Here is a 27,399-nt window from a genome sequence, read left to right as displayed (position 1 = left end):
GTTCCCTAGCAGCTTAACCTGTTAGGCGGAGCACAGACAGTCCATTTCTTAGACCTAACTTTGCGGTAGTTCTTCGGTAGGGGCTGATAACAGTGATAAGATCTTATCAACCAGCTTGGACCTTGGACCTTTGCGACGAAAGCTTGAACGCTCTTCAATCATACCACAACACCCAACATCAACCATCAAGAGTTCACTTTTTACTACACGTTTCATCTCCATTTACGTGTGCTAAAGTTATAGTATCTTCTACTTGATTGATAAATGTAACCAACCCACCGGAAGCCTATCAAAATGGCGACCGGGGGAGAGGGTAGAAAAGGTATGTGTCTCAATTAAGCGTAAATGCGCAAATGCGTCCACGCAGCGCGTCTTGCTAATGCGAATATCTGCCCCACTTTCTAGGTCTCGACGACGAGGGTACCATCAACGTCGCCTCGAAGAAGGTCACCAAAGACAAACCCAACGGCGTGATCAAGTTGAAGAAGCCTGTTCCGAAGCACATTAAACCTGGCAATTGGAGAGAGGGTGCAATCGTTAATGGTAAGTCATACCTTACATAATCCACACAATCTACATAATCTACATAATATCACCATATACTATATACATTTATATTCATCTCTTTCATAGCTAACAGGCGCGTCAATTCCATAGACGAGAAAAAACCCAAGGCTACCGAGCACCCATCTATCATCGGCTCGTTATCTCCCGGACCTGTGGTGAATCAACTGGACGAATCTTCCCGCGACACCTTTGCGACCGGACGTCCCCTCGAAGACAACCTTAATCTTCAACAATGCAAGCACTGCAAGAAGGGAATTATCAAGACGGCCGCAAAAGAACATATTGCACAGTGCCTACGAATCAAGAAGGAGAAAGCGCAACGTAAGAAGGAGGCACGGGAGGCAAGAGAACGAGCAAAGGAGCAGGCTCGAGAAGAGGAGGCCCGAAAAAACGACGAAGATGGCGACGCTAAGATGAATGACGATAGCGACGATGACGACGACGGATCTCTAAAGAAAGGCACAGGTGGCAAGGCTTCGAAGAAGGTAGGCGGGAAGAAACCTGATGGCGAACCCAAGGGCAAGAAGCGCAAGGCCGACGGTGACGCCGAGAAGGGACCCAAAAGCAAGAAGAAAAAGGAAGAACCGAAGCCAAAGGTCCCTAAGCCTAAAGGTATCTAACCATTACAGTTTCCTACGGTCACGGCTAAAGGTGTGCTCATCATGTCTAACTTATCCTAGGCCCTGTGGACGTCGAGAAGCAATGTGGTGTTATATTACCGAACGGACAGCCGTGTGCCAGATCGTTAACATGTAAGAGCCACAGTATGGGGGCTAAGCGGGCCGTCGCCGGCAGATCGTTACCATACGATATGCTACTGGCTGCATATCAGAAGAAGAACCAGGCTAAACAGCAGAGTATGAGACTATCCATCCACCCTGGTAACACTGTTTGACGATGTTGACTAACTATTTGACAGAGGCTGCATTGGATGCGAACGCTCCTCTGGAGGACGACGATGACGCTAACGCCGGACCTGTCGACTCTGATGAGGAGACCGCGGCAGTCATGGGCGCGTTAGCTCGATGGAACCCGCAACCTGTCGTTCCACAACCCATCTTTGCGCCGATCAAGCGAACGTATCAGCTCGCACGCCTTCACGAACAGCTTCAAACGGCAACCAATGGTGGGCGCACGAATATTTTCAAGGTGGTAGGATTTGGTGCTCAGAAGCTCCCGGACAACCACGCTGCCAACCATACTGCTATAAGTATGGATATGGACGACGCACCTGGAGAGCCAGACCTGGGAGCGATAAGCGCCATGGGCATTAGACGATCCTCGAGTATCAGCATGCAAGCCAACTCGAGACGACCGTCCGTGATAGGCCGGGCATAGCACTAACGGTATACACGCGACATCTAACGATTTCTACGCCTAGGTTGACACGAGAACGTTCGTGGAGAGCGTGGAGTGTAAGCAGATGGGCTTGTTTTCAACTTTTCAACTCTTTCCTAACAAATGTTAAATATTGTGAGGCAGAATCGGTTACCACCCTATCCGTCATCGCGTTCATGTACCACTACCAGGGAGTTCTGTCTCTTCGAATAACGATGTGTAAATTGAGGGTTGGATACTGGGTAATTGAGTGCATTTGGGTGGGTCAGTCACTGCCATTTTAGGCGCGTATTGGGGATACCAGCTCGAGGGCACCTGGCATGCGATTTTGGCGTTCGGATTACTTAGCAACTTGGGGCGTTAGGCATGTGAGAAGCAAGAATCAAGAACCTTGAAGTAAGAAGCAAGAGGCGGGGACAGGTCAGCAGGTATCTTGTGATTTGCTGTTGACTCGTCTAACGTCGGCCTCGGAATGCGATAGGTCAAAGATACCTTAGCTGCCTAGGTAGTTTTAGGATCCGTACTTATGTATGTAGGTACGTACCTATGTATGTGCGACTCGGCTTATCCATTCAATGGGAGTGATTCGGAATACCTACCTAGGTAGATGTTCATATCCCTTCTTCATGTTGTGCGGTCAGGCTGAGGGCTGCAACCCACACACGTGTCGGTGCCCGAAGTGGCGGTATAGAGACCGAAGCCTGAGCTAAAAGCTTCAAGTTGCATAATAGAATGAAGCGGGAGTTGTAAGTTGTTGAACACGTGTAAACTCGCCAATCTCTCCGGGATGACAACCCAACAATCCTACTGGCCAATTGCTCACCGGATAGCCCCTTGCGGAAGCAGCCTAATTTACGATGTTATGATGTTATTTTTACTGTGCGTAAGTATGTATTTCGAAGTATTTATTGGAATGATGGATAGGGATACTGGGATAGGGATGTTCAACATGGGTACGGAAGACGGCAAGCGGGTGGACTAGGGTCAAAGGATTGACGATGGGTCATCATTTCATGGATTGTCAGCCTCAAAGGTCATAAGTCTGGGAAAATATGGAAAAATAAAAGGGGGGCAAGGATTACCATAATAGATATTGTCCCATAATATCCCATATTATTCCATATTATTCCATAGTTATGATCTCTATTATTTGGTTGGGAATTTTAAGAAATTCGGGAACTTGGGTCTTTGGAACTTTGGAACTCGAGTCCCTGCGTACGGACTATGGAACATGGAACGGATTGGAACATATGGAGTGCATAGTGCATAGTGCATACATTACGTATATGTAGGTAGTTGCTGTAACATGCCTATAAATTTATCTATGACGTCGTCGCCGATATTTCTTCAGCTCGTGAGATGTATCCCGAGCCTCGGCCAGGAAAGTCTTTCGTCTTCCATTCGTATGTTTACACACAGACACACGGACACACAGACACAGAGACACGCAAACAACAACATGTTGCCGCCCTTGTGTGACCTCTTCGATCCAATGGCCGGTAAACAGATATCAGTGCGGCAGACAAGGTAGACAAGGTAGACGAGGTAGACTAACCAGAATATGTTATCCAGCATAACCTATATACAAACTACTAGCTAATATATACAAACATGGTGGGCTCGTTTCCCCCCGTCCCCATCCCCGTTTCCTTCCCGTCCACTCCCCCTTGAACGTCGATCTGCCATCAACCAGCCTCTTGGCACCATAGGGGTCGTAAGTGCTCACGCTTTACCTCACTGACACTAGACACGCATACACACCATCCCGTACCAAAGTCTCCATCCCGATATTCGGTTGGTCGTAAAAGGACTTCGACGATATTTTTACTTTCTCTTTCTTTCATAGTCGTTTTCCCCTCCAACCTGTAGTCTGCTAGCACGCTCGAGGTTCACCCTTCCCACCGGTGTTCTAGTCGGAAGATTGGTCCATTCTGGTCTGGTCTAGGCTATACCTTAAATATAAACCTATCTACCGGACCCCTTTCGTCTGCCACTCAGCGCGCAGAACGAGAGAGCGAAGGAAACGAGAGCGAGAAAGAGAGTGAGAGAAAGTGAGAGGATAGCTTGGAGGGGGGTTATATATAACCAACCAGCAGCCATGCCCTCGACAACGCTCGCCAATAACCTCGCGGACGCGGCAGCAGCAGACAACTTCCTTCCGGCCCTCCACCACGCCATCTCGGGCTCGGCCGGCACGCTCATCTCGACATGCGCTCTCTATCCTCTCTCACTAGTGGTTACCCGCCTTCAACGCCAAAGACAGCAACAGGCTCGTCTGCGTCGAAGGGGGCCGGAACGTCACAGTCTGACGTCTCGGAGGGACGACGACGAAGGTTCTACCACGCCCACGACGGGTCCGGCGCCGGATCCTTCGTACGCCGGCCTCGCCGATGCTTTTTCGGGGATCTGGAAGTCCGGTGGCGGGCTGAAAGCGTTCTATACTGGCCTGGGTCAAGATGCAATCAGATCTGCTTTGGACTCTTTCCTCTTCTTTCTCTTCTATGACTGGATCCTCAGCTCGCGGCCCTCGCGGGGTCGGAGGAGGGGCGGGAAAGGCGGTAGCAGCAGCCACGACTTAGGTGTTTTGGAGGAGCTGGCAATCGGTGTGGTGGCCGGGGCGTGCTCGAAGTTCTTCTCGACGCCGTTGACGAACCTGGCTTCGCAGAAGGGCAGGGAGGAGAGCTTCCGCGATATCATCGCTGCGATAAGGAAGGAGAAGGGCATCACGGGCCTCTGGTCCGGGTACTCGGCCAGCCTGGTGCTGACGCTGAACCCGAGCATCGCCCTCTTCCTGCAGGGCTTTCTCAAGCGGAAGGCTGTTAAGAAGGATAACCCCGGTGCCGCGACCTCGTTCCTGCTCGCGGCTATCAGTAAGGCGATAGCCACTACGATCACGTACCCGCTCCAGACGGCCCTCGCTAGAGTCCAGGACGACCTGTCGCCGGCGGCGAGAAGAGGGGGCTGGGAGGAGGTCGTTAGGGAGCTCGAGGCGAAACATGAGGCTGAGAGGGCCGCGGCGGAAGCTGCTGCTAGGGAACACGACGACGATGCTGTTTCGCCGAAGTCGCAGTCCCCGCCGATTATCAAGATGAATGTCGCGCCTCCTGAACGTAATTCTACCGACGAGAGTAAGCTCGAGGCACAGGCTTTGCGCGCGGTGAAGAATTTAGGACGCCAGAGTATCTTTGCGACGGTGGTGCGGATCGCGCGGACGGAGGGGATTGGGGCGTTGTATGAGGGTCTGCATCTTGAGTTGCTGACGGCGTTTTTCGGCCATGGTGTTACGATGTCCGCGAAGGACGTTGTGCATCGTTTGCTGTTCCGATTGTACTTCATCGCGGCGGGGGTGCTGGCTGAGTTGAAGGCGAGGAGGGCTAGGGCTATCAACTTGCAGAAGACGCCGAAGAAGCCTGTGGTGAGGAAGGTGACGAAGACGGTTGTTGAGGAGGAGATTGTTAGGGGCTTGGTTAGACCTACTCCTGCTCCGGCTGCGAGAGCATTGGAACCACCTGTCCCGGTAGCAGTACCGACACCGATGCCGAAAGTGGTGGAAGCTCCGAAAGCGCCTACGGTTATAGTGTCGCCTCCCACGCCAACGCCATCACCACCAGTATCTTCGACGCCATCTATGCCGCCCGCAACAATCTCCCCACCCGCTCCTCAACGCACCCTTCCTCCCCCCGCAACCCGACCCGCGCTCCCAGCTCCCACACCACCAACCTCCCTCCCCTCCTCCGCGCGCTCCTCAACCTCATCCCTCGACCGCTCCTCCCTCCCACCCCCAGCCTACTCATCAACCCCCTCCCTCACCCCCCGCTCCAGCTACACCTCTCCACCCCCAGCGTACTCCCCCCCAACCCGCGCGACCCTCTCCCCGCAAGCCCCCCCTCCCCCCTCTCAACCACGCACCCAGCTCCGCGCTCTCCGGTACCGCCTCGACAACGAAGACGAATGGGGGCCGCGCTCGACCTCCCCCTACGCCTCGCTCATCCCGTCGCCAAAACACTACCAGCAACAAGCTCCCGCGACAACGCTGCCGTACCAACAGGCGCCGAAACGGCGGTCGTTGTCGAAGTTCGATGATTTCGTGGTCGGTGTCGTGGCGAATATGATCGACAAGACGCAGCGCGAGATCAAGCATTGACTTGGTGCGCAGCGGCAGGTGGGGAGACTGGTGAAGGAGAAAGGGATGGAGAAGGAGAAGGGAAGGGGGGTGGAGGAGGTTTATGACGTTTGCTGGTTTAGTTGCTTGTGTTGCGTTGGGTAAGCGAGCGCCTTCGGAGTTATTATTCCATTCACCAATTCTGTTATGGGGCTTAATTTGCCTGAGCGAGGCGGAACGAAAAAGTCTGTTTTTTTTATTTTATCGTTTCTATTTTCGGCTGAGATTGAGTCTTCTATTTCATTCAGCATCATCACAACCGGAGCTTTTGGCATTTTCTGACAAAGGGGGCATATACGGGCGCTTTTGTAAAAACGTCGAGGTTGTATAATTGTAATCTACGAGCATGGAAGGGTCGGAGTTGGCGTCTATACATGCTTACTTATATCGAAATGGGGGAAGCGGAAGACGACTTATCATGTATACGCGATTTACGATCGTGACAGGACAGACAGACTTGGTATTAGGATAGCATAGCATAAGTACGGCATAGCATTCTCATGGTTTTTGGGGTTATAGGTTTCTTTTTTAATGGGTACATGATAAGGGTGGTGGCATTGAGTGTTTATTTCGCTGCTGCTGCCCCTGGGTTCGTTTCTTCCTCTGACATAATTACATCGCCATCTTAAAGCCTGATCGTGATCGTGAAATTATCTTATTAGCTAGGTGTTAATATGACCTACTGTGACCATACGGCACCTAACAGTTATAATATGGTCGGTTAAGTCTAGCACTGATACGCCACGCCGGACTTCCGGACTTGATTTGTCCCCCCAGCTGAGAACCCAGTACCTTCGCTCTTCAACTCCACCAATCCCGGTCGTATTTTCTCCTTATCCTTCTTCTTGCCCTTATCGCTCGTATCGTTGCCATTGGCGCTCTTCTCCGTAATATCTGCCTCGCAGACGTAACACCTGACCTTCTCTGCCTCGCCAGCTGCCGCATGGGGATCGTGGCGTCGCGAAGGCCGCATAAATTTGTCGACACAATTCCTGCATAGAACGTGACCGCAGGGCTTTGCAAGCATCGCTTTTGACGAGTTGCTTAGTCCCTTTTTGCATGAGGGACATATACGTATACGCTTTTTCTTGCTGTTCGAGGTACCGCTACCCCTGCCCTCATCGCCCTCGTCTTCCTCGGTAAAGTTCACCGTCACAAGTGTATGTAATGAGTAGGGGTGTGGGCTGTCTTCCCTCGCTGCAGGGCACATAGGCGTGCTCTTCTGCTTTTTGGTGATTTCGTGTAGTGCTTCATTCCTCTTAGTTGCTGTCGCTACCGATGGTGTCCAAAACGATGGTAATATAGGCTTCGCTGCTTTCTCGTCCTCAATTGCCTTCCGTGCTTTCGCCCTGTCTTCCTTGGCTATTCGTGCTAGTTCTTCCTCATTCATTTCGAATTTTCGCTTCTTTCCGCTATTTGACGAGTCTGCCGTTGGCGGTGTGCTGTTTTCGTCCGACTTCCCAGATGTAGTACCAGCATTATTACCACTACTCCTTGCCTTCACATCCAACCCGATCTGTGTCATTTCAAACTCGCGAACAGCGCGCTCACGGGCCTCTTCATCCTGGCGTGCGCGTTCCTCCTCCGCGTCACGCTCTTCTTGTTCGCGAAGCTTCTCCACGCGCTTAATCTCCTTCCTCTGGGCTAGGATGTTGTTGAGGGCGCACTCGCGGCAGAAGACGTCGCCGTGCGTGCATGAGACCGGGTCACGGGCGATCTCGAGGCACAGGCCGCAGGACGAGAAAGGGAGGAAGCTTTCGCGTGAGAGACGCGCCGATGTCGAGCTCCATGCTTGTCGGGCGACATCTCGTTCGTGGGATGTGAAGACCGCGCGGGAGGTATTCCGCTTGCCTGGTAGGGGGAGGTTAGTTAGCTACGTATGCTTACACCGTCTATCTAGTGTGATCTGTTTATGAAAGAGATCTTACTATGCGACATTATGAGTTGTCAGTATTCCGGAACAACTAGTGTATATACTTCTCCATCTAGGTATCAGAGGCAGAGTTTGGAAAGGTTTCGAAGTGGTAGATGAGTGTTCAATGTTGATGTATCGATAACGTCTTTTAAGCGTGATGCAATAGAAGCTATCGTCTTATGTATTTACAGGGGCCCCCTAACTATCGATAATTTCCGACCAATAGGATCATCCCGTTCCTGCAGGTGCAAATAGCAAACAGCGTTAATTACGGAATAGTTCTTACCTAAACTATTTGGCCTCTATTCTTGAATGCGACTGCTATTTCAATCTTGTCGGGTCTCTTTTTAACATGTAGTTTTAATGAGTCTTTTTTCTCTATTACCTCCAATGTTCTCGCCCATATAAAATTTCATAATTGCTATGCTGCCAGGTTCTATTTCGAAGCGTCAATGGCATCGGACGAACTCGATATGTCCAAGTCCAACCCTAACAGGCTGTCACTTCAGCAGCCAAGTCTTCCCTGGCGAATGAGTTCTTCCCTCGCTATGGGGTTGACTGCGGCCCTTTCCAGAGGCTTTCTGTACGGCTTAAACTCAGTTGAAGTAGTTGGTTTAGACCGGTTTTTAGAGCTTTTAGATAAAAGGAAGGATGTTGAGAACCGACAGAGGGGTCTTATTACGGGTATGAGACTTTTACTTCAGTGGACGATAGCCATTCTCATAAAACGAAGACTAATCTCAGTACAGTCTCAAACCACATCAGTGTGTAGGTGAAGACGTATATCCCACACTCATTCCAAACCATAGTCTCATAAACCCATCATCTAGACTTGATGATCCTGTCATATGGGGAGTTCTACCACTCCGGTACGCCTTTAACCCGTCTAACCATAGATGGGGCTTAGGAGCCCACGACATATGCTTTAAGAACAAGTATGCGCACATCATCTCCGTTTCCACCATAGCCTCGTTTCACTCACACGAACAGCTAGGCTTATTGGATCGTACTTCTACGCGGGCCAAGTCCTGCCAACCCACAGGTCACAACACTCGCCTCACGGCGGGCTCTTCCAGCCCACAATCCCACAAGCGATCCGGCTACTCTCCTCCCCACCCTTCCCCACCCCGCTCTCAGAAGCATCAGGAGGACGCCACGACGATAACGACGATGTGTCTGACCCGTTTAGCGCGGGCGAACTGACGTTCACGACGACGGGGACGGACCGGTACGTCGCGCCGTCGACGTACGCGCGGAACCGGCACAGCTGGGTGCACGTGTTCCCCGAGGCGTGCGTGCACCAGCACCCGCGCATGCTCCTGCGCTACTTCAAGTGGGGCGTCTCCCGCCTCATCCTCGAGAGCGAGCCCATGCCCGACGTCGTGCCCATGTTCGTCGACGGCACCCAGCGCATCATGTCCGAGGACCGCACCTTCCCGCGCTTCCTCCCCCGCTTCCCCGTCAAGTTCCGCGTCGCGTTCGGCGAGCTCCTCGACGCCGAGAAGACCTTTGGTGATTTGAGAGCGAGGTGGCGCGATCTTGTGCGCAGGGATGGCGGGAGGTTGGCTATGGGGGAGTTGACGGATGAGCTGAAGTACGGCAAGGAGGCGGTGGATTTGCGGATCGAGGTTGCGAGGAGGGTCCGTGAGGAGGTGCTGAAGGTGAGACGGACCTTGGGGTATCCGGATGATGACGAGCCTGGGTTCGAGCTCGCGGAGACGTGGGCGAGGGAGCCGAGTAAGGACCGGTTTAAGAGTAATGTTGATGATAGCTTGGTTAATAAGAGGGAATAAAGACTTGTATCGACAATTGTATAGATTTTGTGATTTATGGAGCTGACTAGGCTCTTTTCAAGAATTACTTCTGTAGGTATGGACCACGACCGTAGCCGTTTAGGTATAGCATAGCCTTTTTGAATATGCAGATCAACCATGAAGTATGAATATGTCATTGCTACCTACCTAGCTTAATTAGCTGGCCTATTAAGACCTCCTAAATAATACCTAGAGTAAAATCATTTATAACAAGGAAGTGGTACGTGAACATCCGGTTACCAGAAAAGAAATCATTCTATCCTCATTATATCGTCCAATTGATTCCCACTTCCCGCGATTGCATATCACATACACAACACCGCCCATAGTTAGTAAAACTCGGAAATGGGGTATATCGTTTTCATTAATAGCAACGAATCTTGCTCGAAAATGCCCATGAATGCAGTCATGACCTATGGATTCTGCCGAACGCCTGTCCATAACCACCTCCTGACTAGCCACATCATAATACCGCCCATGATCGTCATTGATAACCCAGCCACTAACCACTTCTATAGCTCCACCGCGGTCCTCTCATAGCCGAGCGTCAATAAAGCAATAAAGCCAACTTCGATTCACCGTTTCATATCCCATGTCCCTGAGAGGTGTATCATATGGGATTTTCGGCCGATATCGATTGTATCCTGGTTAGTACCCAGCATCGTAAACACCTTGCGATGGCACAGCCGGAGCAGCATAGCCTCTAACCTGTGCCTGAATTGCTTGCTGTTGCTGCATCTGATGTTGTACCAGGTCGTTGAACCAAGGGTGCTGTAAAGCATCGTGTGCGCTAATACGATGTTCCGGACGAAGAACTAGCATTCGTTGCAGGAGATCAATGCCGAGCGAGTCGATCTGAGGGAGGATAGCCCTAAGGTCCTGTGTCGCATACATCTGGATGTTCGGTTTGTATTCGGGGAACTGCGTGATTCCGGGCCAAGTTCTCTCTGTCGGGGTGCCCATTATACGGAAGATGCGTATGATCTGATCCTCGTTCGTCGTGCCAGGGAAAAGCGGTCGACCCGTGTACATCTCCGCCATGATACAACCCGCCGACCATATGTCGATGCTCGTGTTGTACGTGCGACTTCCCAAAAGAACGTCCGGAGCACGGTACCACAAGGTGACGACCTCGTTCGAAAAAGTGTTAACGGGAATTCCGAATGCGCGCGCCAATCCGAAGTCTCCAAGTTTGAGTTGGCCTTTCCCATTAATAAGGAGATTCTGAGGCTTCAAGTCTCGATGGAGAACACGGTTCTTGTGACAGAAGTCGATACCTTTCAATAGCTGAAACATGAATGATTTGATGGTCGCATGCTTCAAGGCTCCTCTATCGCCATGAGCATCCATGTACTTCTTAAGGTCACCATCTAAATATTCAAAAACTAGCATAAGTTTGTTCTCCGTGTGGATTACGTCGTACAGGGCTACGATATTCTCATGTTTGAGTTCTTTCATAAGCGATATCTCTCGGATCGCGGTCGACGGGGTACCTTCTTCCGAGTCGAGGTGGATTTCCTTTAAGGCGACGAGTTCGCCCGTCTGGCGATTTCGTCCTTTGAAGACCTAGAATATCAAATAGGTTAGAATGATAGGCATAATATTATTTACAAGTTATAAACACCGGTACGACTTAAATAGCAAATGCGCTGAGAAACTTACAGTGGCATAGGTACCCTCTCCCAACTTCTCGAGCTGCTGGAAAGAGCTTGGATGTCTCTTAGCATCCATCTTGCCGCGAGTTGGGCGTGGTTGGGTAGTGTATCTTTGATCGAACAATATCCCCCCAGCCGTGCTAGTTTGACTAATAGGATCTAAAGATGTAGAATTTGGTTGTCTGTGGGGGATGGACGCTGGGGGAGCGTCCTCGGAAATCGTGACGATGGTAGATAGGAATAATTAAATAGCCTTGTCGTAATGCAAGGCAAGGTTCTTATCTTGGATGACGGCGGGTGGCAGAAAACGAAATACGCTGTAGGCGTCAGAGAATTTTGATTAAGCGACCGCGAAGTAACCTTAAGTGCTTAACAGAAGGGTTTATGGCAATTATGGCTGAATCAGGGCGCCTAATGTTCACTAACTCTTCCGTTACGTATCCTTCAGGATCAAAATGGTAGGTAGACAGATGTATTCTCGGATTCTCGTTTGCGGTTGGCGGTTGGCAGTTGGCGGTTGGAAGTTGAGGGGCAAAGATTGGTAACAGCCGGGCAGGGGGCATGTCATTAAGGTACGTACTGTGCGTACTTGACTAGGGTATGCACTAACATTGGAATTTATTCAATCTTTATCCCTGCATCTGTCCACTGATCCACTGTCTTTGCCTCTGCCCATAATAGCACGATGCACGAGAAGCCACGAGCGTGACGCAGATTCTAATATGCATATATATGAATTTATGTAAATAAGAAATGAAGAATGACAGGGTACATAAGGTTTGGTACGTTTCAATATTCTAAGCCGACATGGAAATGATCGCACCACTCACCAAAGCCAAATGTGGAGTTGGTACGTGACTGTACCTGTGTGTACGGGTAGGAAACTCCGACGACTATTGAAAGAACCAATTTAAAAGCCGTACTTCTTTGTACTTATACCTGGCCTACGGAAGCTCAACACCTTTAGTGCTACTTTCTGTACCTCCTGAGCTTATCTGATGCGGGGTGTTCTTCATTCAGCCATTCACTGGAAACTCCAACCGCACGACCCAGAAAGGGAACTCAGACTGCCAGACTGCCCAGAAGGAGAACCTTGACCAATAAACCAACTCGTCATCATTTGCCATTTACCACCACCCATCCACCATCTACCGCCTTCTCGTCCTTCGCCCTTCACCTGTGATACCCCCTGGGTGAAGTCATATCGAACCATTCTCTTTATTGTACTACATATCTGTGCCAACATATATCATATCATATATCTTGTAATGACCTGAACTGTATACGCGCAATCGCTGCATACTACTTGTAACTTTCGATTCTACCTAGATGTGATCTTCTAACCTCTAACTTTATAATGAGACCCTTCCCTGGCGACGATGCTTTCGGGCGTCAGCGATCGGCCGACCACGATCCGGCCCCCCTAATGGCTTCTACTTCTAGTCAGATGTCCTTCTTCTTCGCCGACGAATCATCTATGGATTCATACCTCGAACAGTCGAACCCTCATAGCCGATTCCTTGATGCGCGAAAGGCTGCCGCCTCTACCGTCCATTTACCTCCTCGCAAAGATGACAAAGACGGTGAGGCTTCGAGGCAAACCGCGGCACACCAAGATAGAGATTATACATTTGCATACTCCCCGTCGTCGAGGGACTCGGTCTTTACACGTAGTCCGGCCTCGATGAGGTCTCATAACCAATCGCCTTCGCGACCGATAACACCTATCATGCTCGGGACATCGTTGTTCACTGGATCCGTGCTGAGTAGTCCATCTTCAAGGAGGAACTCTTTCACAGGATCGCTCTCGGAACATGCCGTTAGTTCCGATGAAGAATCACTTGACCATAGACCTTCGAATATATTGGATAGTGGTAGCGCTCCCCAATTAGTTATGCCCAGTATCAAGATGCCAAGTCGCCGTCCTTTTACCGAGACGGGCAAGAGTCTAGGGCGCCTCAAGGTGTTGTTCGCTGGAGATTCTGGTAATTCCGTCTCTTAACCCCGTTTTAGAATCCAGGCTAATGACCTCGACTTAGGTGTTGGCAAGACTTCCATGGTTAAAGCTATCGTCCAGATCTGCGAACATATCGTCCATGTTGACCCCATTCCGTCTCAGGCAGAGTCAAACACGCAAAAAAGCCAAAGCGCTTTGCCTAGAAAAGCATCTGGCTCATTACCCGGTATATCGGAGATATATGCTAGCACCAAACCCTATCCAGAATGGTGGTCGACGATAGATGAACCTCATGACTCACAAAGGCGCAAGAGCCTAGGCGACAGCGTCCTAGAACGTAATGTGTGCTTCGTAGATACCCCTGGTTATCGTAACGGCTCATCTGTAAGTCTAGTTAAATTCGTTCGGCGATTAAAAATATTGACCTTGTTTAGGCTATGGAGAATATTATGTCGTGCATTGAATATGTCGAATCGCACTTGAACAAAATGTCCTCAGACTCTTTGAGCGATTCGGATATGCTAGATGTGTTAGGAGGTGGCGGAGGATTTCAAGTCGATGTCGTCTTTTATCTCATCTCGCAAAGTAGGTTGACTCCCCATGTTGAAAAGTTCCGTTATTGACCAGTTATGAAGAGATGAGACCGGTTGATTTGGAGTATATTCGTCGACTGATGCCGCTGACAAATGTGATTCCTATTCTGGCTCGAGCCGACTCGGTTTCACCGAAACAGCTCGCAATATGCAAGGAGCAAATCGCCAACCAGCTGCAAGAGGCGGGTCTGAAACCGTTCAGCTTTGCGTCAGTAGACCAGGGGTCTGGTGTGCGGGTGCCGAGTATCCCTTATTCCGTATCCAGTGCGACAGGGTCAGATGACGACATAATGGATGCAAGCCTTCTCATGAGTCCAGATTATGTTCAACCTTTAATGACATCGGATCTGGGATATCTTGTAGAGAACGTGTTTAGCCCTAACGGAATATCTTGGCTACGACATACCGCAACAAAGAAATACCTCGAATGGAGGAACACGACTCCATCACGGCCTCGCCATTTATATAGGCCATTGACTCCTCCTGGCCCGGGGACATCATTAGCTCTGGCTACACGCCCAGAAAATGCAGCAAGAGAATGCACGGCCTTGGCATTAACTTGTCTTAACGACCAACATCGGGATCACGGACCCCCGCAGCTTCGTGTAGTAGACTGGGCGGCTGATCTCCAGCGTAGCCTTTCATGCGAGCGTACTCGATATGAGGCACTTGCTCGTGGTGAGCGTGCCGTTTGGCTTACGGGGGGGTTAAACGGATGTGTGCAAGATGGCACACTTGTGGCTCTGAGGAAGGTTAGGGGCAAGAACTCAATAGAGACCGGGAAGTCCTCTAGACGAAGGTTTTCGACGAAGACGACACAGAGCCAAGATCCGCTAGGATTGCTTCAGGTCACGGCGGATCTGAAGGCTAAGGGATGGGTTGCCCTTGAGGTTATAGGTAGTCTCGGAGTCATCGGTGGATTGGCATTCTGGGTATCAAGGCAGCATTGGCACATGGAACCTGTTCAACTTGCGGATGAGTGGGCAAGACATTGGGGGATGGATATATAAGATACCATAATTGTACGAAATGATTTAGTAGTAGTAGTGGTAGTAACTCTACTCAACGAGATAGTGCTGGCTTTGCCAAATACACCCAACTTTTAATACCATCTGTTTCCTTGCGATAATGGGGTGAAAGTGGTCAGGCGTTGAGTTGAGTCTCGGTAGGGTTTGATATCCATGTATGTCTAAGAATACGAGCTCCAAATACAGATCATATATAAAGTGATAGGAAATTTGAGAGCATCTCGTTCTGATTTGTATGATATATCATATTCTCTTTTCTTAAAAAAGAGAATTGTAGAAAATTTTGGGCAGCATTTAATATTGAATATTATAGCCTATGAATAGCTACAGGCGTAAGTACCTTTGTACCTATTTACACTTAAATTTTTTGTTGGTGTATGGATCCACTGTGCAGGAAAATCCTTGCTAGTGCTAATCTCAGGCGCGCGCTATCGATGGGTTCTAAAAAGTTAATTCGTACCGTAACGGCGTAACCCACCGGACCATTGAATGCACCAACTAGATGACTAAGTAAATTCTCAAGTGCATTTTGTGTATTTTCTCCCTCTTCCATTTCATCGTCATCATCAACAAAAAAAAAACATCCTTTTCATCACATTTGTCACCCTCGGCGTCACGTCTCTTCCCCCTTTTCCTTTGCGATACACATCACATGTTTCGAGTCTAGGCGTCTAATGGCGTTTGCCTAGGCTATTACCTATACTTAACAACCCCTCGAACACTCCGACGATACCCATGGCAGCGTCATTGGATCATTTGAAGTGACGATCGATGCATCCCGGGAGACGCGATCATCTTCCAGTCATTCTCGAACTCGAATCACCATATTGCCCATTGCCTACTGCCCACTGCCTTCATGTGATAATATAATTCTTTCTTTTACTTTTACATACTACCTTGAATCTACCAAGCCATTGTCTACCACTTTTATGATAACCCAATTCATATCCGACCCTTTAATTTACTTTATTCTTTCTTTCCATTTCACAACATGGAGAATAGTGAGCAGATCTGGGGTATAACCCCCCCAATCGCAACAGCTCTTCCTACAGCAGCAGAGACACACTCGACCCATTTACTTTTGGAGGAACTGAAGCGCCAAGATGCCTTCGAATCCGTCGCAGAGACTAAGAAAAGGTAAGTCAAAAACAAGTCAATGACGCAAATTACAGGCCTATTCATTCAATTTACTAAGAATACATTCACTAGGGAGAGAGTTCTAGCCGACCTGCAACGAATTGCCGACGAATTTGTGCGACGAGTGGCAAAAGAGAAGGAGCCGCAAAACGAGGTTCTTATCCGGGATGCCCGAGGAGAAGTCTTCACGTATGGAAGCTATTGTTTGGGTGTCTATGGTCCTGGCTCGGATATCGATACCCTTGTCACTGCTCCTAAATACGTTACGCGCGATGACTATTTCAAGTACTTCCCTTCACTGCTACAAGAGATGGCTCCTAAGGGTGCCGTGACAGATCTGACTGCCGTTGAGGACGCGTTCGTACCCATCATCAAATTCGAGTATTGGGGAATCAGCATCGATTTGATCTTCTCAAGAATTGCCACCTTGAAACAATTTCCGCCTCACGGCCAACTGAACTTGACCAACAACGAGTATCTACGCGGTTTAGACGATCGCGAGCTCCGTTCTCTGAACGGAACTAGGGTTACCAAGGAGATTCTTAACCTCGTTCCAGAGCCGAGCACTTTCCGCCTTGCTCTTCGAGCTATCAAGCTGTGGGCTCAGCGTCGCGCCATTTATGCCAATATTATTGGATTTCCAGGTGGTGTAGTATGGGCTATGATGGTAGCACGAGTCTGTCAACTCTATCCACGAGCCGCCAGTGCTACTATTGTTGCCAAGTTCTTCCAGATCATGAAAGCTTGGCAATGGCCTCAGCCTGTGCAGTTGAAGAGGATCGAGGACGGACCACTTAATGTCCGTGTCTGGAATCCAAAGGTCAGTATCCTCTTACAGTACAAATTAAAATATCCACCAAGCTAATTAGCCACAGATTTATAAGAGTGACAGCTACCATTTGATGCCTGTCATTACGCCAGCCTACCCCCAGATGTGTGCGACCTTCAACATCACACATTCCACCATGGCTATCATACAGCGTGAACTGGAACGTGGCTTTGACCTGACTAATAAGATTCGATCCGGCAAGCTCGCATGGAAGGATTTGTTCGTAAAACACACATTCTTCACCACGGACCACAAGTATTATCTGGCAATCATCGCGACTAGCACTACTAAAGAATCACACAAGATCTGGTCTGGCTTTGTAGAATCGAAAGTTCGTGTTCTGGTTGGCGACCTAGATAGAGTCGATTCCGTCGCCATTGCACGTCCCTTCAACAAGGGATACGAGAGAGCACACCGGGTCAAGAATGACCTGGAAACGGAAGAAGTGCAGAATGGAAGTTTGGCTTTTCGAGTCCAAGATGATGAAGGCCAGGATGATGATAAGGTGAAGAAGGAGAACGGCGCTGATATCAAAGTTGAAGTAAAAGCAGAAGCGAATCCTGAAGCCGAGAAAGAGAATGGCCAGCCGAACCCGAATATCAAATCCGACCCCGAAGAAGATCGGAAGACGAAGATAGAGGATATCGCCGATGCATCCGTCCTCGGCACCAAGATCTACACGACCACCCACTACGTAGGCCTTGAGCTCGCTGAAGGTAAGTGTCTCCCTACCCCCGTTTTGTATGCACGATAGGCTATTTGTCAACCGGCAAGCACTTTTTTGTGATTCCTAACCTAAGCTTGATGATATGCTAGGTGCAAAGTCATTAAACTTATCTTATCAAGTTGATGCGTTCAAATCCATGTGCGGTCAATGGGAGAAGTACGAACCAAACCTCAACTACTTGAGCGTTCAGCACGTGAAGAAGTGAGTCACTCTCAAATGGTATACTGCTATATTCAACTAACAATTTGCAGCACAAATCTTCCTGACGACGTTTTCGAGACAGGCGAAGTTAAGCCCACGCGCCCCACTAAGAAGGCGGTCGCGATGAAGCGCAATGCGTCGTCCGAAGTATGTAGAGCTAAGTGGTGGATGGCCAATACCGCGATTATTGCCGGGATATCCAAGATAATCCCTTGAATCTTCGAGCAGACCGTTTACTAACTCATCCTCTAGGGCAACCCTCCGCCGGCGAAGCGATCGCAAACCAACCTACAGGCATCGGCTGCGGCTGTAGGTTAAGTGCTATAAAAACTTGCCTATTCATTCGACATCGACTCGTATTCCACCTGTACAACAGTCATCTTGGATCTGCTTGGATGTCGACTGATCTATCGCAGTTGACGCCACACCCTTTTACGTTGATACTAACACAGTAGTTTGCGAAAGTAGTCACTTCGCCATTCCGTGAGTACGATCGACCTAATGCATGGGGATAACTAGTATCCTCATTACGAAAAAGAAAAAACAATATCACGTCATAGGCATGATAGTCACCTAGTAACAAGGGGAGAAGACAGACATTTGCGGAAGATAAACGTATAGCAACGACATTATTTCGCGGAAGCCATGACAGTCATTTTCCATCCCCTTTTTATTTGCAGTACGACGAATGTACGAAGTACATTACAGCCGAAACGACGACTAATGGTTCTTAGGGGGTTTTTTAAGAAAGGAAGATGAGATGGCAATATCCCGTCTATTCAGATACCCCTCTTTTTTCGACTCACAAAAATTTCCTTTTTTTCCCTCTCTCTGGCATCGTCTTGTGAGGCAAAAACTTTCTTCACGTCAACACACTGATCTGACATAGGGCATCGGGGCATCACACGCCGGGAAAAGGACACGGTGCGTTGTATGTAGTGGCTTTTGCAGATAAATAAACTTGCTTCCGAGGCATAAGTGCCTCATATCACCAATAATCGGTTTTTTTTTTGAATTTGAGAAGCCTGTGATTTTGTCGTGACATGCTCAATTAATTGTATTACCAAATAGCCCCGCAATGAGGTTTTGGTAGCTTGCTTTAGCTCAAGTATGACGTAGCAAGACACTGTACCTAGTAATACCTAGTACGCAGATCAAAAGCAGTAAAAGAAGACATATCTCAAGTCAACATAGCACAGCACAAAAGCACATTAATAGCAATCAAGAAGGCCCATGTTTCCAACAATTCTCTTGTAGAGCTTTCCTATCTGCCAAGAGGCATCAGCAACGACTGTCAACTCCGCCCCCCAGGGCTCTCTCTCTCCCCCCTGCGTCTCCCAGCGAATATGTACAGTGCAAGGGTATGACAGTCAACACACTACAACTCCCCATTCACTCCCCTCCCCTCCCTTTTTTAATTCGCCGCAATGCCAATTTGCTCTCTGTGCCTTCGCCTTCGCCCTTGCCTTGCCAAATACCTAAGAAGTAGTCCGCGTCCGCGTTATGACAAGAAGGTCTAATAAGTTGATTCGTAGCACATCCAGAGAAAGAAGGAAAAGGAAAAAGAAAGGAAGAAGTAGTAGTAATCAGTGTGCCCTCCCAACCCCCAACCCCAATCCACACCCCCAAATACCTCCCCAATTATCTTGATCAGCCTCCTGATAGACGCCTTAAATCCCCGTGAACGCCATGCCAGCCTCGGAAAATTTTTTCTCTACTCGTTGACCACTCTAAAATCATGCGTGTAGGAAAAAAAGGGGAAGAGAAGGGAAAAAAAAGAATAGAGAAAAAAAGAGCCGCCCTTTTTGCGTTCATTCGTAAAATCTTTGTTCTGTGCGTAAACATGCATATGTGCTAGTGGTGAGAGCCGAACCGATGAACCATCCTGCACGAAATCCCGTCATGATATCATCGTAAGCGTACCAGGCGTACTACTCGAGGAAGATGGTCGAAGAATGGATTAATTTCGGCCCTTACGCGCCGTTTTGCGACCTTTGGTCTTCGGCGGTGGAGGCGGCTCGCTGTGCAAATGCCCAAGCTCGTCGATGGCCACATTGTTGGTCCAGTTAAGGCAGCGGAAATGTGTCGGTTCCGGACTAGAATGCGCCTTCGTACGGGTCGTCATTCGTTTCGGGTCGCCCTTTCCGGTCTCCTTGGCCTGGACATCCTCATCCTCTCCGTCTGCCGAACCGAGATACTTCGCTCGGTTCTCCATATGCATAACGATCTTATCTTTGTAAGTGAGGATCTCCTTCCTCAATTTGGCCTCGTTAAATCCCCGGGCGTCAAGCCAATTCAGAAGCGAATCTACTTCGCTAGGATCTGAGTAGTAGCCCCATTGGGTCGCGTTGAATACGCTGGTACGGCCTTCTTCCATCTTTTTTCTCTGGGGTACGGTCATTTTGAACTTGGCCTTGTATTCCTGTTGGTACTCCTCGGGGGTGTCTATGTATCCTTCCCGTTCCATATCAACGGGCCCTTGAACCCAGATGCAGCCGTTTGCATAGCCTGCGTCGGCCGTTGAACTGGTAGGTAGACCGCCGTAAGGCATGCCATTACGCTCGAACCAGTAATAGCGATTCCAAAATCTATCCTTACCGAGAACCCGGGTTCGGGCACAATCCGCTTCTCGAAGATCGTTGTCGATAATCGCTATCTCTTCCTCGCATTTCTTGACAACATCCTGCTTTTTTTGGATGTCTTTGAGGAGTCTCACAAATTGCTTGGATTGCTTAGGCATCTTAGCAGCGGCTAATTCAGCCTCTTTCTTGCGCTCGAGCTCCTCCCGTTTACGCTGACGTTCCGCGGCACGGTTACCACCTCGTCGAGTGTTTCGACGAGCGTTGACATCTATGTCACTGTCCCCAGCCTCTTCGCTTGGCTCTTCGGGAGACTCGTCGGCATCGGCCATCTTGACATCGCCATTAGTCTTCGGTACCTCGGCTTCCTCAGCCGGTGGCGAGGGTGGCATGTTTTCGGGGAGGAGAATCTTGCGTTGCTCGTTGAGGCCTTTCAAATCCTCGATCCTGCAAATCGAGTTAGTATATAGATCTAGATAATGTCGAAGGAAAGCTTTTACGTACGCTTGTTTACGTTGCCGTTGCCACTCAATCTTCTCCTTCCTGTAACCGGTCATCGTCTCGCCACACTCTTCCATATAGCCGCGAAAGGCCTTGGTGTCTACAGTCAATAGACATATTATCCGAAGAGCAGAGATACGAAGGTTCAAGTCAAGCTCGCTGTACTGCTGCTTAACCGTTTCCTGGCTAGGCTCGATATCAGGAGGTACGAGGTGACACAGCAAGTCCTCGCAGACCTCGGTGTATCGCGGGTTCTTAGATAATTGATGCAGGAGTCCGACCATGATCAGCTCCCAACCCCCATCCTGGAAATTGCGATCTCTCAATCGCTCGATCCAGTCAAAGTCAGTTAGAACATCAGTAGCACGATGCTTGATCTGGGGCTCCGGCGATTTTTCTGCAGCTGCAGCCTCAGCCTTCATCCTTTCTGCCTCCAGTTTCGCTAGACTACTTCTAGTAGCACGTCCTGTCGGCTTCGGTTCGGGCTCCGGCTCGGGGCTTGGAGCCGCACTTTCATCCGGATCATCGTCTTCGTCCTCGTCAAGATCCGGCAGGTCGACTAGAAGTTTACCGCCGTCCTGTTCAGAGCTCACGATCTGTTTCAGAAGTGCGCAGTGGATCTCCGTAAATAACTGACAAGGGTTATCTTCCTTGCTGATTTCCATCGCCTGGACAAAATCATCAAAGGTGAATGAATCTAACTTGTAGACTTCACAGAAGACGTTCAGTGTATCCCAGGTCTCTAGCAATGGTCCAATAGACTTCATCAGGACCTTGTCGTTTTGAGCACCACTATCAATAACGCCTTCTGGTGGATCACTGCACATGAACTTCAACGTTGGACGAACGTAATCGTCGCGTGGCTCAATCTGTAAATCCTCGATGGGATACTTGATAGGAGGGGGTGGAGGTGGAAGCTCCGGTTGAGGGTGAGCGACAAGGGGCGGTGGTGGCATACTATTCCGAAAGGGAACAGGAAAGTGGAAAGGATTGTTTCCCGGGGCCGGTGGGAGCGGGCCATGATTCTGTGCAAGGTACATTCCAGAATCATGCTGACCGTTCAGGTCTGGCTGGGGAGGCTCGCTATGGTGAGTCTTCGCCGCCTTATGGCTCTTCGGTGCAGGTTTCAGCTCTGGTAATCGAGCTGGGCCGAAATTCTGGAAAGAAGCACCCATGCCGTTCATCTCCTGTGCTCCGTTCATCGGGTGCAACGCTTTCCTCTGCGCTTGATGTTGCTTTCGCTCAAGCAACTTGTTGTCATATCGTAGATGAGGGGGTACTCGGGTGTCGATATGATATTGTGCAGCAACGTCGTGCTTAACCAACCAAGGTGCGCCGGTCCATGCTTCCCTGGTTACAGTCTTCTTAATGAAGGATCTAAGGACCGACTTCGTAAAGATCTTTCTATCCCGGAAGATCTGAGCACCATCCACTGTTACATCTCGTCCTTGGTTGCCGTCTGGGCTTATACTGTAGCGAGAAAACGGTTGTGTGAGGGTTCCGTCAGGTAGAACCTTACTTCCTAGACGAGCCTTATCCCTCACAGTTCCTGTCAAACGTTCGCCAGTTGTCATTTGAACCATTACAACCTCGCCAGGGTAATAATCCGCCTTGAATTCGTCAAACACCATGTCGACTAACGTATCGATTCGGGATATCGTCTGGAACTGGACCCTTCGGAGAACTGGGGCCTTCAGAGCTTCTGGAAAGGCTTGTTCGACCTCCTGAGCACCATTATGCTAATTTACTAGTTAGAGAAGCCACAAGATATACAACAAGATCTTCAGCACCTACCTCGCTCTTCAATGCTTCAAAGAAGGTTAAGCCAGAATGGCCGGTTATCTGACAGATAAAGCGTGGCTAGATATAGGTCAGCTAACAACTTGAGGTGTAGAAGTTAAGAGGGGGGTCTAGTCAAGACACGAAGACACGAACCAAGTTGTAAAATTCCATGCTACTTAGGCGTCAGTGATATGTTATAACGATTCAGGTTGAGGTACGTATGTACTTACCGAGAGAGATATGCTTCATAAGTCATGAAGATTTCACCTGTCGTTTGAATACACCATACCTACAAAGATCGATGTTGTTAGTGGGGACGATCAATGAACGATGTGCATAATTGTGTAACATTGTGATATGTATACTTACTTCTGTAGATTCATCTTCAACCGGTGGGGTTTGCAGAAACTGCACCGGCTTGCGTTTAAAAAGAACCTATAAAATGTCAGCTACTTTTAACCTAGGTACATACTATTGCGCAATTGTTCCGATCATCACCTACCATCGTGGTTGCTGGCTGTTAAAAAAGCCAAGATTGTTGACTAGCCGCACAATAAACCCTGCAAGGCTGAAAGTCAGCCTTCCGTATCGCATACCACGTGTAAGTGGTTTTATATTGATTTCGTAGACGACGTGATGGATAAGGTGAAATAATTTCAGGTAATGGTGAAGCTAGGGTGATGTGTGATGCGTTGTTGTGAAATTGGTGGAGCGTGGAAGAAGGAAAAAAAAGAAGGTAAGGTCACGGCGCGGGAAGCGCAAGTTAAGATCGTGGGTAGGGGTAGGGTGTGATGGGGCGGGAGACTTACATGTGAATTTGAGAAGTAGTTAAATGTTGGATAGTGTAGACGCGGTTGGAAATCTGTAAGACGCGTCGAAAGCTTGGTGCATAGTCCAGTTTCGTTAAGCTGGTGGTGGTTGTAGCTTTGAGAAAAGCTTTCAATAGGTGGACGCGACGAGATTAGTTGTTGTAGTTGTAAAAAGTTTGAAGAAGACCTGGACGGGGACGGGGGAAGAAGTAAGGTCGACTAAAAATAATAAGGCGGAAGGGCAAAGGAGGAAGAAGGGGAACGCTACTCTCAGGTACCTTATGTATGGCGGGCGGGAAGTAGAACCAGACCCCGGGATGACGGGGGGTTAAGCCACTCAACTTTAATTTCTAATTGGTCAAACCTACCTCCGCAGGTGGGTCTTTTTCGCTTATTTGGGATGGACCTCAAAAGTCGTGTCCACCTAGATTAACCACTCCTACCTACCCCATCGTCACTCTCTACTCACTGAGATATCACAACATAACTTGTCAACAACATTCTTATACTCATTCGGATCGCCTACTTCAGACGATTCGATAGAGTACTCGATTAATCAATTTAACCCAAAATATCATAATATACACCCGATATAAGAACAACCCCGGATCCTGGGTCCGATGTGGGCTAGTTTATGCCAAATTCCCTCGATCTCAACAATGACATAACAAGCTCGATTTCAAGTCAACCACGTGTCGGAGCAGAACCCTGAGTGACTTGAATTGAAGCCTACGTTCTAATTTACCTAATTGGCAAACCTTGGTATTTTCCGTCTGATATTAAGTCGAGTGCAGCTATATATCAACACTGTGCCGTTCTAGTAACATGCTTTTATAATCAGTCGCGCAGAGACATTGATGCAGGTGATGCACCAAAACTCCAAAGAACGTCTACCCTTCTCCGATTTAATGTTTCTGGTCTTTTTCGTCTGTAAAACGTGTGTTGATTCGGACATCTTTATTTGGGTATCCGGGTAGTTTGTTAAGACCACCAGGCCGTTGGTGAGACTGGGCCTTACCTAGCAGGTCTGGCCTGGCAGGGAATTTTAGTCCCTACCGCTACCTTACGTATGGGTTGCCACCAAACCAGGCCAGCCCACACCCCCCCTAGGACCTAGGTACCTTACGCGACTACAGAAAACCTGTCACCTGCCTTGCATAAAAGCAATCCGGGAATTCCGATCAACATATGTTTATTCTTTGGTGCCTGCTTAAAAATACCACTCATCACTGTAAACATTATTATAACCAAGTTTTGTATAGGTCAATTCATTGTTCTCTCTCTCTATATATATCTATAATTCCTTTAGGTATATCGGGCATTAAGACCGTACCAGTTCAGGGTAATCCGATGTAAAATACACTACCATGAAACCTACCCAGCTACCAACCACTCCTATGGCTGAATAAGAGCTCATGAACATCAGAGGCAAAAATTCGTAACTCTTGCCGAATATAACTTGATGCACCAATGAACAGTATACAATCAGGGGTATGCTGATTGTGATATACAAGATGGCAAACCGGTCAAAGAGAAAGAACCTCTGTCGCTTCGAGGCAGAAGCTGTGCGGTCAAATACCATTAAAAATAAAACCAACCAGAATATCGTATAAACTGTCTTGATGGGAAACTCCGCAGGGGTGAAGAGTAATGGGAAAAGCGAGACGTGGCCGGATACTGCCAAGGGACGGAATGCACTAAGATGCCGTCGATCCTTAAGAGCAATCAAGCTAAAAGGAATGATCACGAGAAGAATGGCTTTTTCATGAACGTGCCATCCGAAGAGGAATGAGGAATAGCCACAGAGAGTGACTGCCCCAATGAAAACATCCCATTTGGGACGCAAGAAGAGCTTCACCAGGGGGATAACCTGGAAGATAAGAGTGAGTGCGAAGCAGATGCTGGGAGTGACCTCGGGGAGCACCGCGAATGCCGTATCCCCGACTAGACCTCTTGTGACGCTGTTGATAGCTTCCTCCTTAACCGGCAACCCAAGCCGCGGTGCAACTAAGCGCGTGAGTCAATAAAAGTCATCATATATGAATTGTATAGGACTCACCAAATATCAACACCCGGTCCACAAAAGAATACATTGCCCACACATTTGGCGCCCAGTACGCATGGCAAAGTCCGCGGGAAAATGGGAAGAGCCGACTTAGAATCTGTGGTATTTGATTCTTGATAGCAAATGGACCAAATGCCAACCCAAATATGCTAAGGATACCAGATCCTAATTTCACACAGTTAAGGAACTGTATTCGGAAGATGGAGTGGGACGAGAGACAATAAGTCCTCAAAAGATAGACGAAATATGCTGGCGCAAGATAGAGATATATATGCTTCATGCATAGTAGCGCTGCGAATACGAGACCGCTGACTAGAAGGCCTGACTTGTGCCGGGCCAAAACCAAGGACAGTATCAGCACGCCGTACATAGCTCCATTATACTGGAAGTGAATATGGTCTATGATCAGAAGACCTGGAGAAAGGAGAACCGAGATTGCAGCAGCTTGTGCTGCACGCTTGGTAACTCCATGCGAAGACTCGACGAACCTGTGGCTCTATATCAGTATGACAAATCAAGCAGTTAAGCAGTCATCGAAACATACAATTGCAAAGCATATACTAGTATCAGCTCGGTAGCGATGACGGTAAATCTTTGGAAGTATACTGTCTGCCAGCTATCGTACCCGAGATTGTAGACTCGAAGCATGGCGGGATCCGCCAGCTTTGCTACTTGAGAAAGAATCCATTCGAAATATGCGAAGAAGGGCGGATAGTCAAGAGTCCATTCAGAAGTCTTTTCGTAATACCATTCCCATATAGGTAGACTATTCGTGATAGCTAACCAATTTCGATGCACCTCAAAGTCGGTGGATTTGCTTGAGTGATTGTCAACGACTAGGACAGGATACCTTTGGCGATAAAGACACGAAACGAAAAAACGAAAAGTCTTGGTGCGACGTGACTTACTATGCAGGGAAGAGGAGGATCTTAAAAGCAGTCGCGACTATTGCGCACTGCGCAATAGTAGGGTATATTTCAGTCATTTAGACTTGAAGTCATGACACGTTTCGGCGCTTTATAATTTCTTAGTTGGGTGTTTTGAGATGTAGTTTGGAGGTTGTTACGACAAAAGAAAAAAGGTAAGATGACGATTGTAGCGTCGTACTTGGGTAGCTGTTCGAAGAATTGAAGTCAATTGAGGCTAGGATACCTAGCTCCACAGGGATCGGTACGTACTTTTACCGATGTGCGACATCTGTCAAAAAAAAAAATCCATCGAAAAATCTACAGTAGTACTAGGACCAGGTCCGTGCGCATGTTGAGTCGATCAATTCTTCTATTGACTCGATCGAGAAGACCAATCGCAATGCCGCACAGCTACCGCCTTGCCCGCCCTTGCCCGCTAAACCCTGACATAAATATGAAGCAGGGGTCTAGCAGGTACAAAATACTCAAGATGTCGCAGTGACGTTAGCGTGAAGAAAGTACTTAGGTACCTACAGTTTCAAGCTTCTTTAGCTTTAGACTAAAAAGGTACTGCGGGTAAGACTGTAAGTTACACCTGCTTCACCTGCTACTATGTACACCTGCACCCTTTCTGGGGAACTAGGAAGGCTGAGAATTTAGAGAACTGTCCACCTTGCATAATCCATTTTTTTAATATTCTTTCTTCTCGTCTTCTAATAGCCTACGCTGCACTTTCTTCAAATTCCATGGCCAATGCTCTCCATTGCTTCTATTTGAATTAGGAGGGTTCCAACGGTTGTCTCTCCTTAATCCTTTACTCCAATTCTTGGGT

The 27,399-nt window shown here is 48.6% G+C and overlaps 8 protein-coding genes across 8 annotated transcripts; 5 read left to right on the top strand and 3 right to left on the bottom strand.

The window, feature by feature from the left end:
* Nucleotides 1-34: 34 nt before the first annotated feature.
* Nucleotides 35-2,512, top strand: GGS22DRAFT_52809 (SCA7, zinc-binding domain-containing protein). The gene is made up of 5 exons (XM_047967337.1): nucleotides 35-322; nucleotides 406-543; nucleotides 658-1,179; nucleotides 1,248-1,424; nucleotides 1,487-2,512. Exons 1-5 carry the CDS (start codon nucleotides 295-297, stop codon nucleotides 1,903-1,905), a joined length of 1,284 nt encoding a protein of 427 aa, XP_047815782.1. The 5' UTR covers nucleotides 35-294; the 3' UTR covers nucleotides 1,906-2,512.
* A 1,229-nt stretch (nucleotides 2,513-3,741) lies between these two features.
* On the top strand, nucleotides 3,742-6,089 carry GGS22DRAFT_52787 (mitochondrial carrier). Its single transcript, XM_047967336.1, has one exon. It carries the CDS (start codon nucleotides 4,004-4,006, stop codon nucleotides 6,047-6,049), a length of 2,046 nt encoding a protein of 681 aa, XP_047815781.1. The 5' UTR covers nucleotides 3,742-4,003; the 3' UTR covers nucleotides 6,050-6,089.
* A 597-nt stretch (nucleotides 6,090-6,686) lies between these two features.
* On the bottom strand, nucleotides 6,687-8,124 carry GGS22DRAFT_171186 (ENOS interacting protein). Its single transcript, XM_047962555.1, has 2 exons — nucleotides 7,996-8,124; nucleotides 6,687-7,918 (listed from the first exon to the last, which is right to left on the bottom strand). Exons 1-2 carry the CDS (start codon nucleotides 8,003-8,005, stop codon nucleotides 6,795-6,797), a joined length of 1,134 nt encoding a protein of 377 aa, XP_047815780.1. The 5' UTR covers nucleotides 8,006-8,124; the 3' UTR covers nucleotides 6,687-6,794.
* A 158-nt stretch (nucleotides 8,125-8,282) lies between these two features.
* On the top strand, nucleotides 8,283-9,925 carry GGS22DRAFT_171185 (uncharacterized protein). Its single transcript, XM_047962554.1, has 4 exons — nucleotides 8,283-8,666; nucleotides 8,732-8,750; nucleotides 8,813-8,917; nucleotides 8,977-9,925. The coding sequence occupies exons 1-4, from the start codon at nucleotides 8,435-8,437 to the stop codon at nucleotides 9,773-9,775; spliced, it is 1,155 nt and encodes a 384-aa protein (XP_047815779.1). The 5' UTR covers nucleotides 8,283-8,434; the 3' UTR covers nucleotides 9,776-9,925.
* GGS22DRAFT_171182 (protein tyrosine kinase) lies at nucleotides 9,915-12,079 on the bottom strand. Its single transcript, XM_047962553.1, has 2 exons — nucleotides 11,459-12,079; nucleotides 9,915-11,362 (listed from the first exon to the last, which is right to left on the bottom strand). The coding sequence occupies exons 1-2, from the start codon at nucleotides 11,525-11,527 to the stop codon at nucleotides 10,445-10,447; spliced, it is 987 nt and encodes a 328-aa protein (XP_047815778.1). The 5' UTR covers nucleotides 11,528-12,079; the 3' UTR covers nucleotides 9,915-10,444.
* Nucleotides 12,080-12,446: 367 nt separating this feature from the next.
* GGS22DRAFT_171178 (uncharacterized protein) lies at nucleotides 12,447-15,258 on the top strand. The gene is made up of 4 exons (XM_047962552.1): nucleotides 12,447-13,436; nucleotides 13,491-13,792; nucleotides 13,843-13,993; nucleotides 14,044-15,258. The coding sequence occupies exons 1-4, from the start codon at nucleotides 12,809-12,811 to the stop codon at nucleotides 15,009-15,011; spliced, it is 2,049 nt and encodes a 682-aa protein (XP_047815777.1). The 5' UTR covers nucleotides 12,447-12,808; the 3' UTR covers nucleotides 15,012-15,258.
* A 543-nt stretch (nucleotides 15,259-15,801) lies between these two features.
* Nucleotides 15,802-18,523, top strand: GGS22DRAFT_52706 (Poly(A) polymerase). Its single transcript, XM_047967334.1, has 5 exons — nucleotides 15,802-16,166; nucleotides 16,239-16,986; nucleotides 17,042-17,711; nucleotides 17,812-17,923; nucleotides 17,974-18,523. Exons 1-5 carry the CDS (start codon nucleotides 16,021-16,023, stop codon nucleotides 18,137-18,139), a joined length of 1,842 nt encoding a protein of 613 aa, XP_047815776.1. The 5' UTR covers nucleotides 15,802-16,020; the 3' UTR covers nucleotides 18,140-18,523.
* A 1,496-nt stretch (nucleotides 18,524-20,019) lies between these two features.
* On the bottom strand, nucleotides 20,020-26,644 carry GGS22DRAFT_181351 (ALG6, ALG8 glycosyltransferase family-domain-containing protein; the record flags this gene model as incomplete). The annotated part of the gene is made up of 11 exons (XM_047963857.1): nucleotides 20,020-20,081; nucleotides 20,114-20,949; nucleotides 21,007-22,742; nucleotides 22,798-22,863; nucleotides 22,939-22,957; nucleotides 23,016-23,074; nucleotides 23,155-23,220; nucleotides 24,928-25,601; nucleotides 25,654-26,147; nucleotides 26,204-26,476; nucleotides 26,568-26,644. 11 exons carry the CDS (start codon nucleotides 26,642-26,644, stop codon nucleotides 20,020-20,022), a joined length of 4,362 nt encoding a protein of 1,453 aa, XP_047815775.1.
* Between the last annotated feature and the right edge of the window lie 755 nt (nucleotides 26,645-27,399).

Source organism: Annulohypoxylon maeteangense (genome assembly GCF_022496945.1).
Source record: "Annulohypoxylon maeteangense strain CBS 123835 unplaced genomic scaffold GGS22scaffold_17, whole genome shotgun sequence".
In the NCBI taxonomy this organism is placed as follows: Eukaryota; Fungi; Ascomycota; class Sordariomycetes; order Xylariales; family Hypoxylaceae; genus Annulohypoxylon; species Annulohypoxylon maeteangense.
The sequence above is the reverse complement of the archived record's forward strand: the minus strand, read 5'-3'. Positions and strand labels throughout refer to the sequence as shown.

Coding starts and splice junctions, on each gene's coding strand:
- GGS22DRAFT_52809 (XM_047967337.1), top strand. CDS start 295: ATGGCGACCGGGGGAGAGGGTAGAAAAG. Junction 323..405: donor CGGGGGAGAGGGTAGAAAAG/GTATGTGTCTCA, acceptor CCCACTTTCTAG/GTCTCGACGACGAGGGTACC. Junction 544..657: donor AGAGGGTGCAATCGTTAATG/GTAAGTCATACC, acceptor TCAATTCCATAG/ACGAGAAAAAACCCAAGGCT.
- GGS22DRAFT_52787 (XM_047967336.1), top strand. CDS start 4,004: ATGCCCTCGACAACGCTCGCCAATAACCTCGCGGACGCGGCAGCAGCA.
- GGS22DRAFT_171185 (XM_047962554.1), top strand. CDS start 8,435: ATGGCATCGGACGAACTCGATATGTCCAAGTCCAACCCTAACAGGCTG. Junction 8,918..8,976: donor GACATATGCTTTAAGAACAA/GTATGCGCACAT, acceptor ACGAACAGCTAG/GCTTATTGGATCGTACTTCT.
- GGS22DRAFT_171182 (XM_047962553.1), bottom strand. CDS start 11,527: ATGGATGCTAAGAGACATCCAAGCTCTTTCCAGCAGCTCGAGAAGTTG. Junction 11,363..11,458: donor GAGAGGGTACCTATGCCACT/GTAAGTTTCTCA, acceptor TTGATATTCTAG/GTCTTCAAAGGACGAAATCG.
- GGS22DRAFT_171178 (XM_047962552.1), top strand. CDS start 12,809: ATGAGACCCTTCCCTGGCGACGATGCTTTCGGGCGTCAGCGATCGGCC. Junction 13,437..13,490: donor GTTGTTCGCTGGAGATTCTG/GTAATTCCGTCT, acceptor ACCTCGACTTAG/GTGTTGGCAAGACTTCCATG. Junction 13,793..13,842: donor GTTATCGTAACGGCTCATCT/GTAAGTCTAGTT, acceptor GACCTTGTTTAG/GCTATGGAGAATATTATGTC.
- GGS22DRAFT_52706 (XM_047967334.1), top strand. CDS start 16,021: ATGGAGAATAGTGAGCAGATCTGGGGTATAACCCCCCCAATCGCAACA. Junction 16,987..17,041: donor TCCGTGTCTGGAATCCAAAG/GTCAGTATCCTC, acceptor AATTAGCCACAG/ATTTATAAGAGTGACAGCTA. Junction 17,712..17,811: donor AGGCCTTGAGCTCGCTGAAG/GTAAGTGTCTCC, acceptor ATGATATGCTAG/GTGCAAAGTCATTAAACTTA.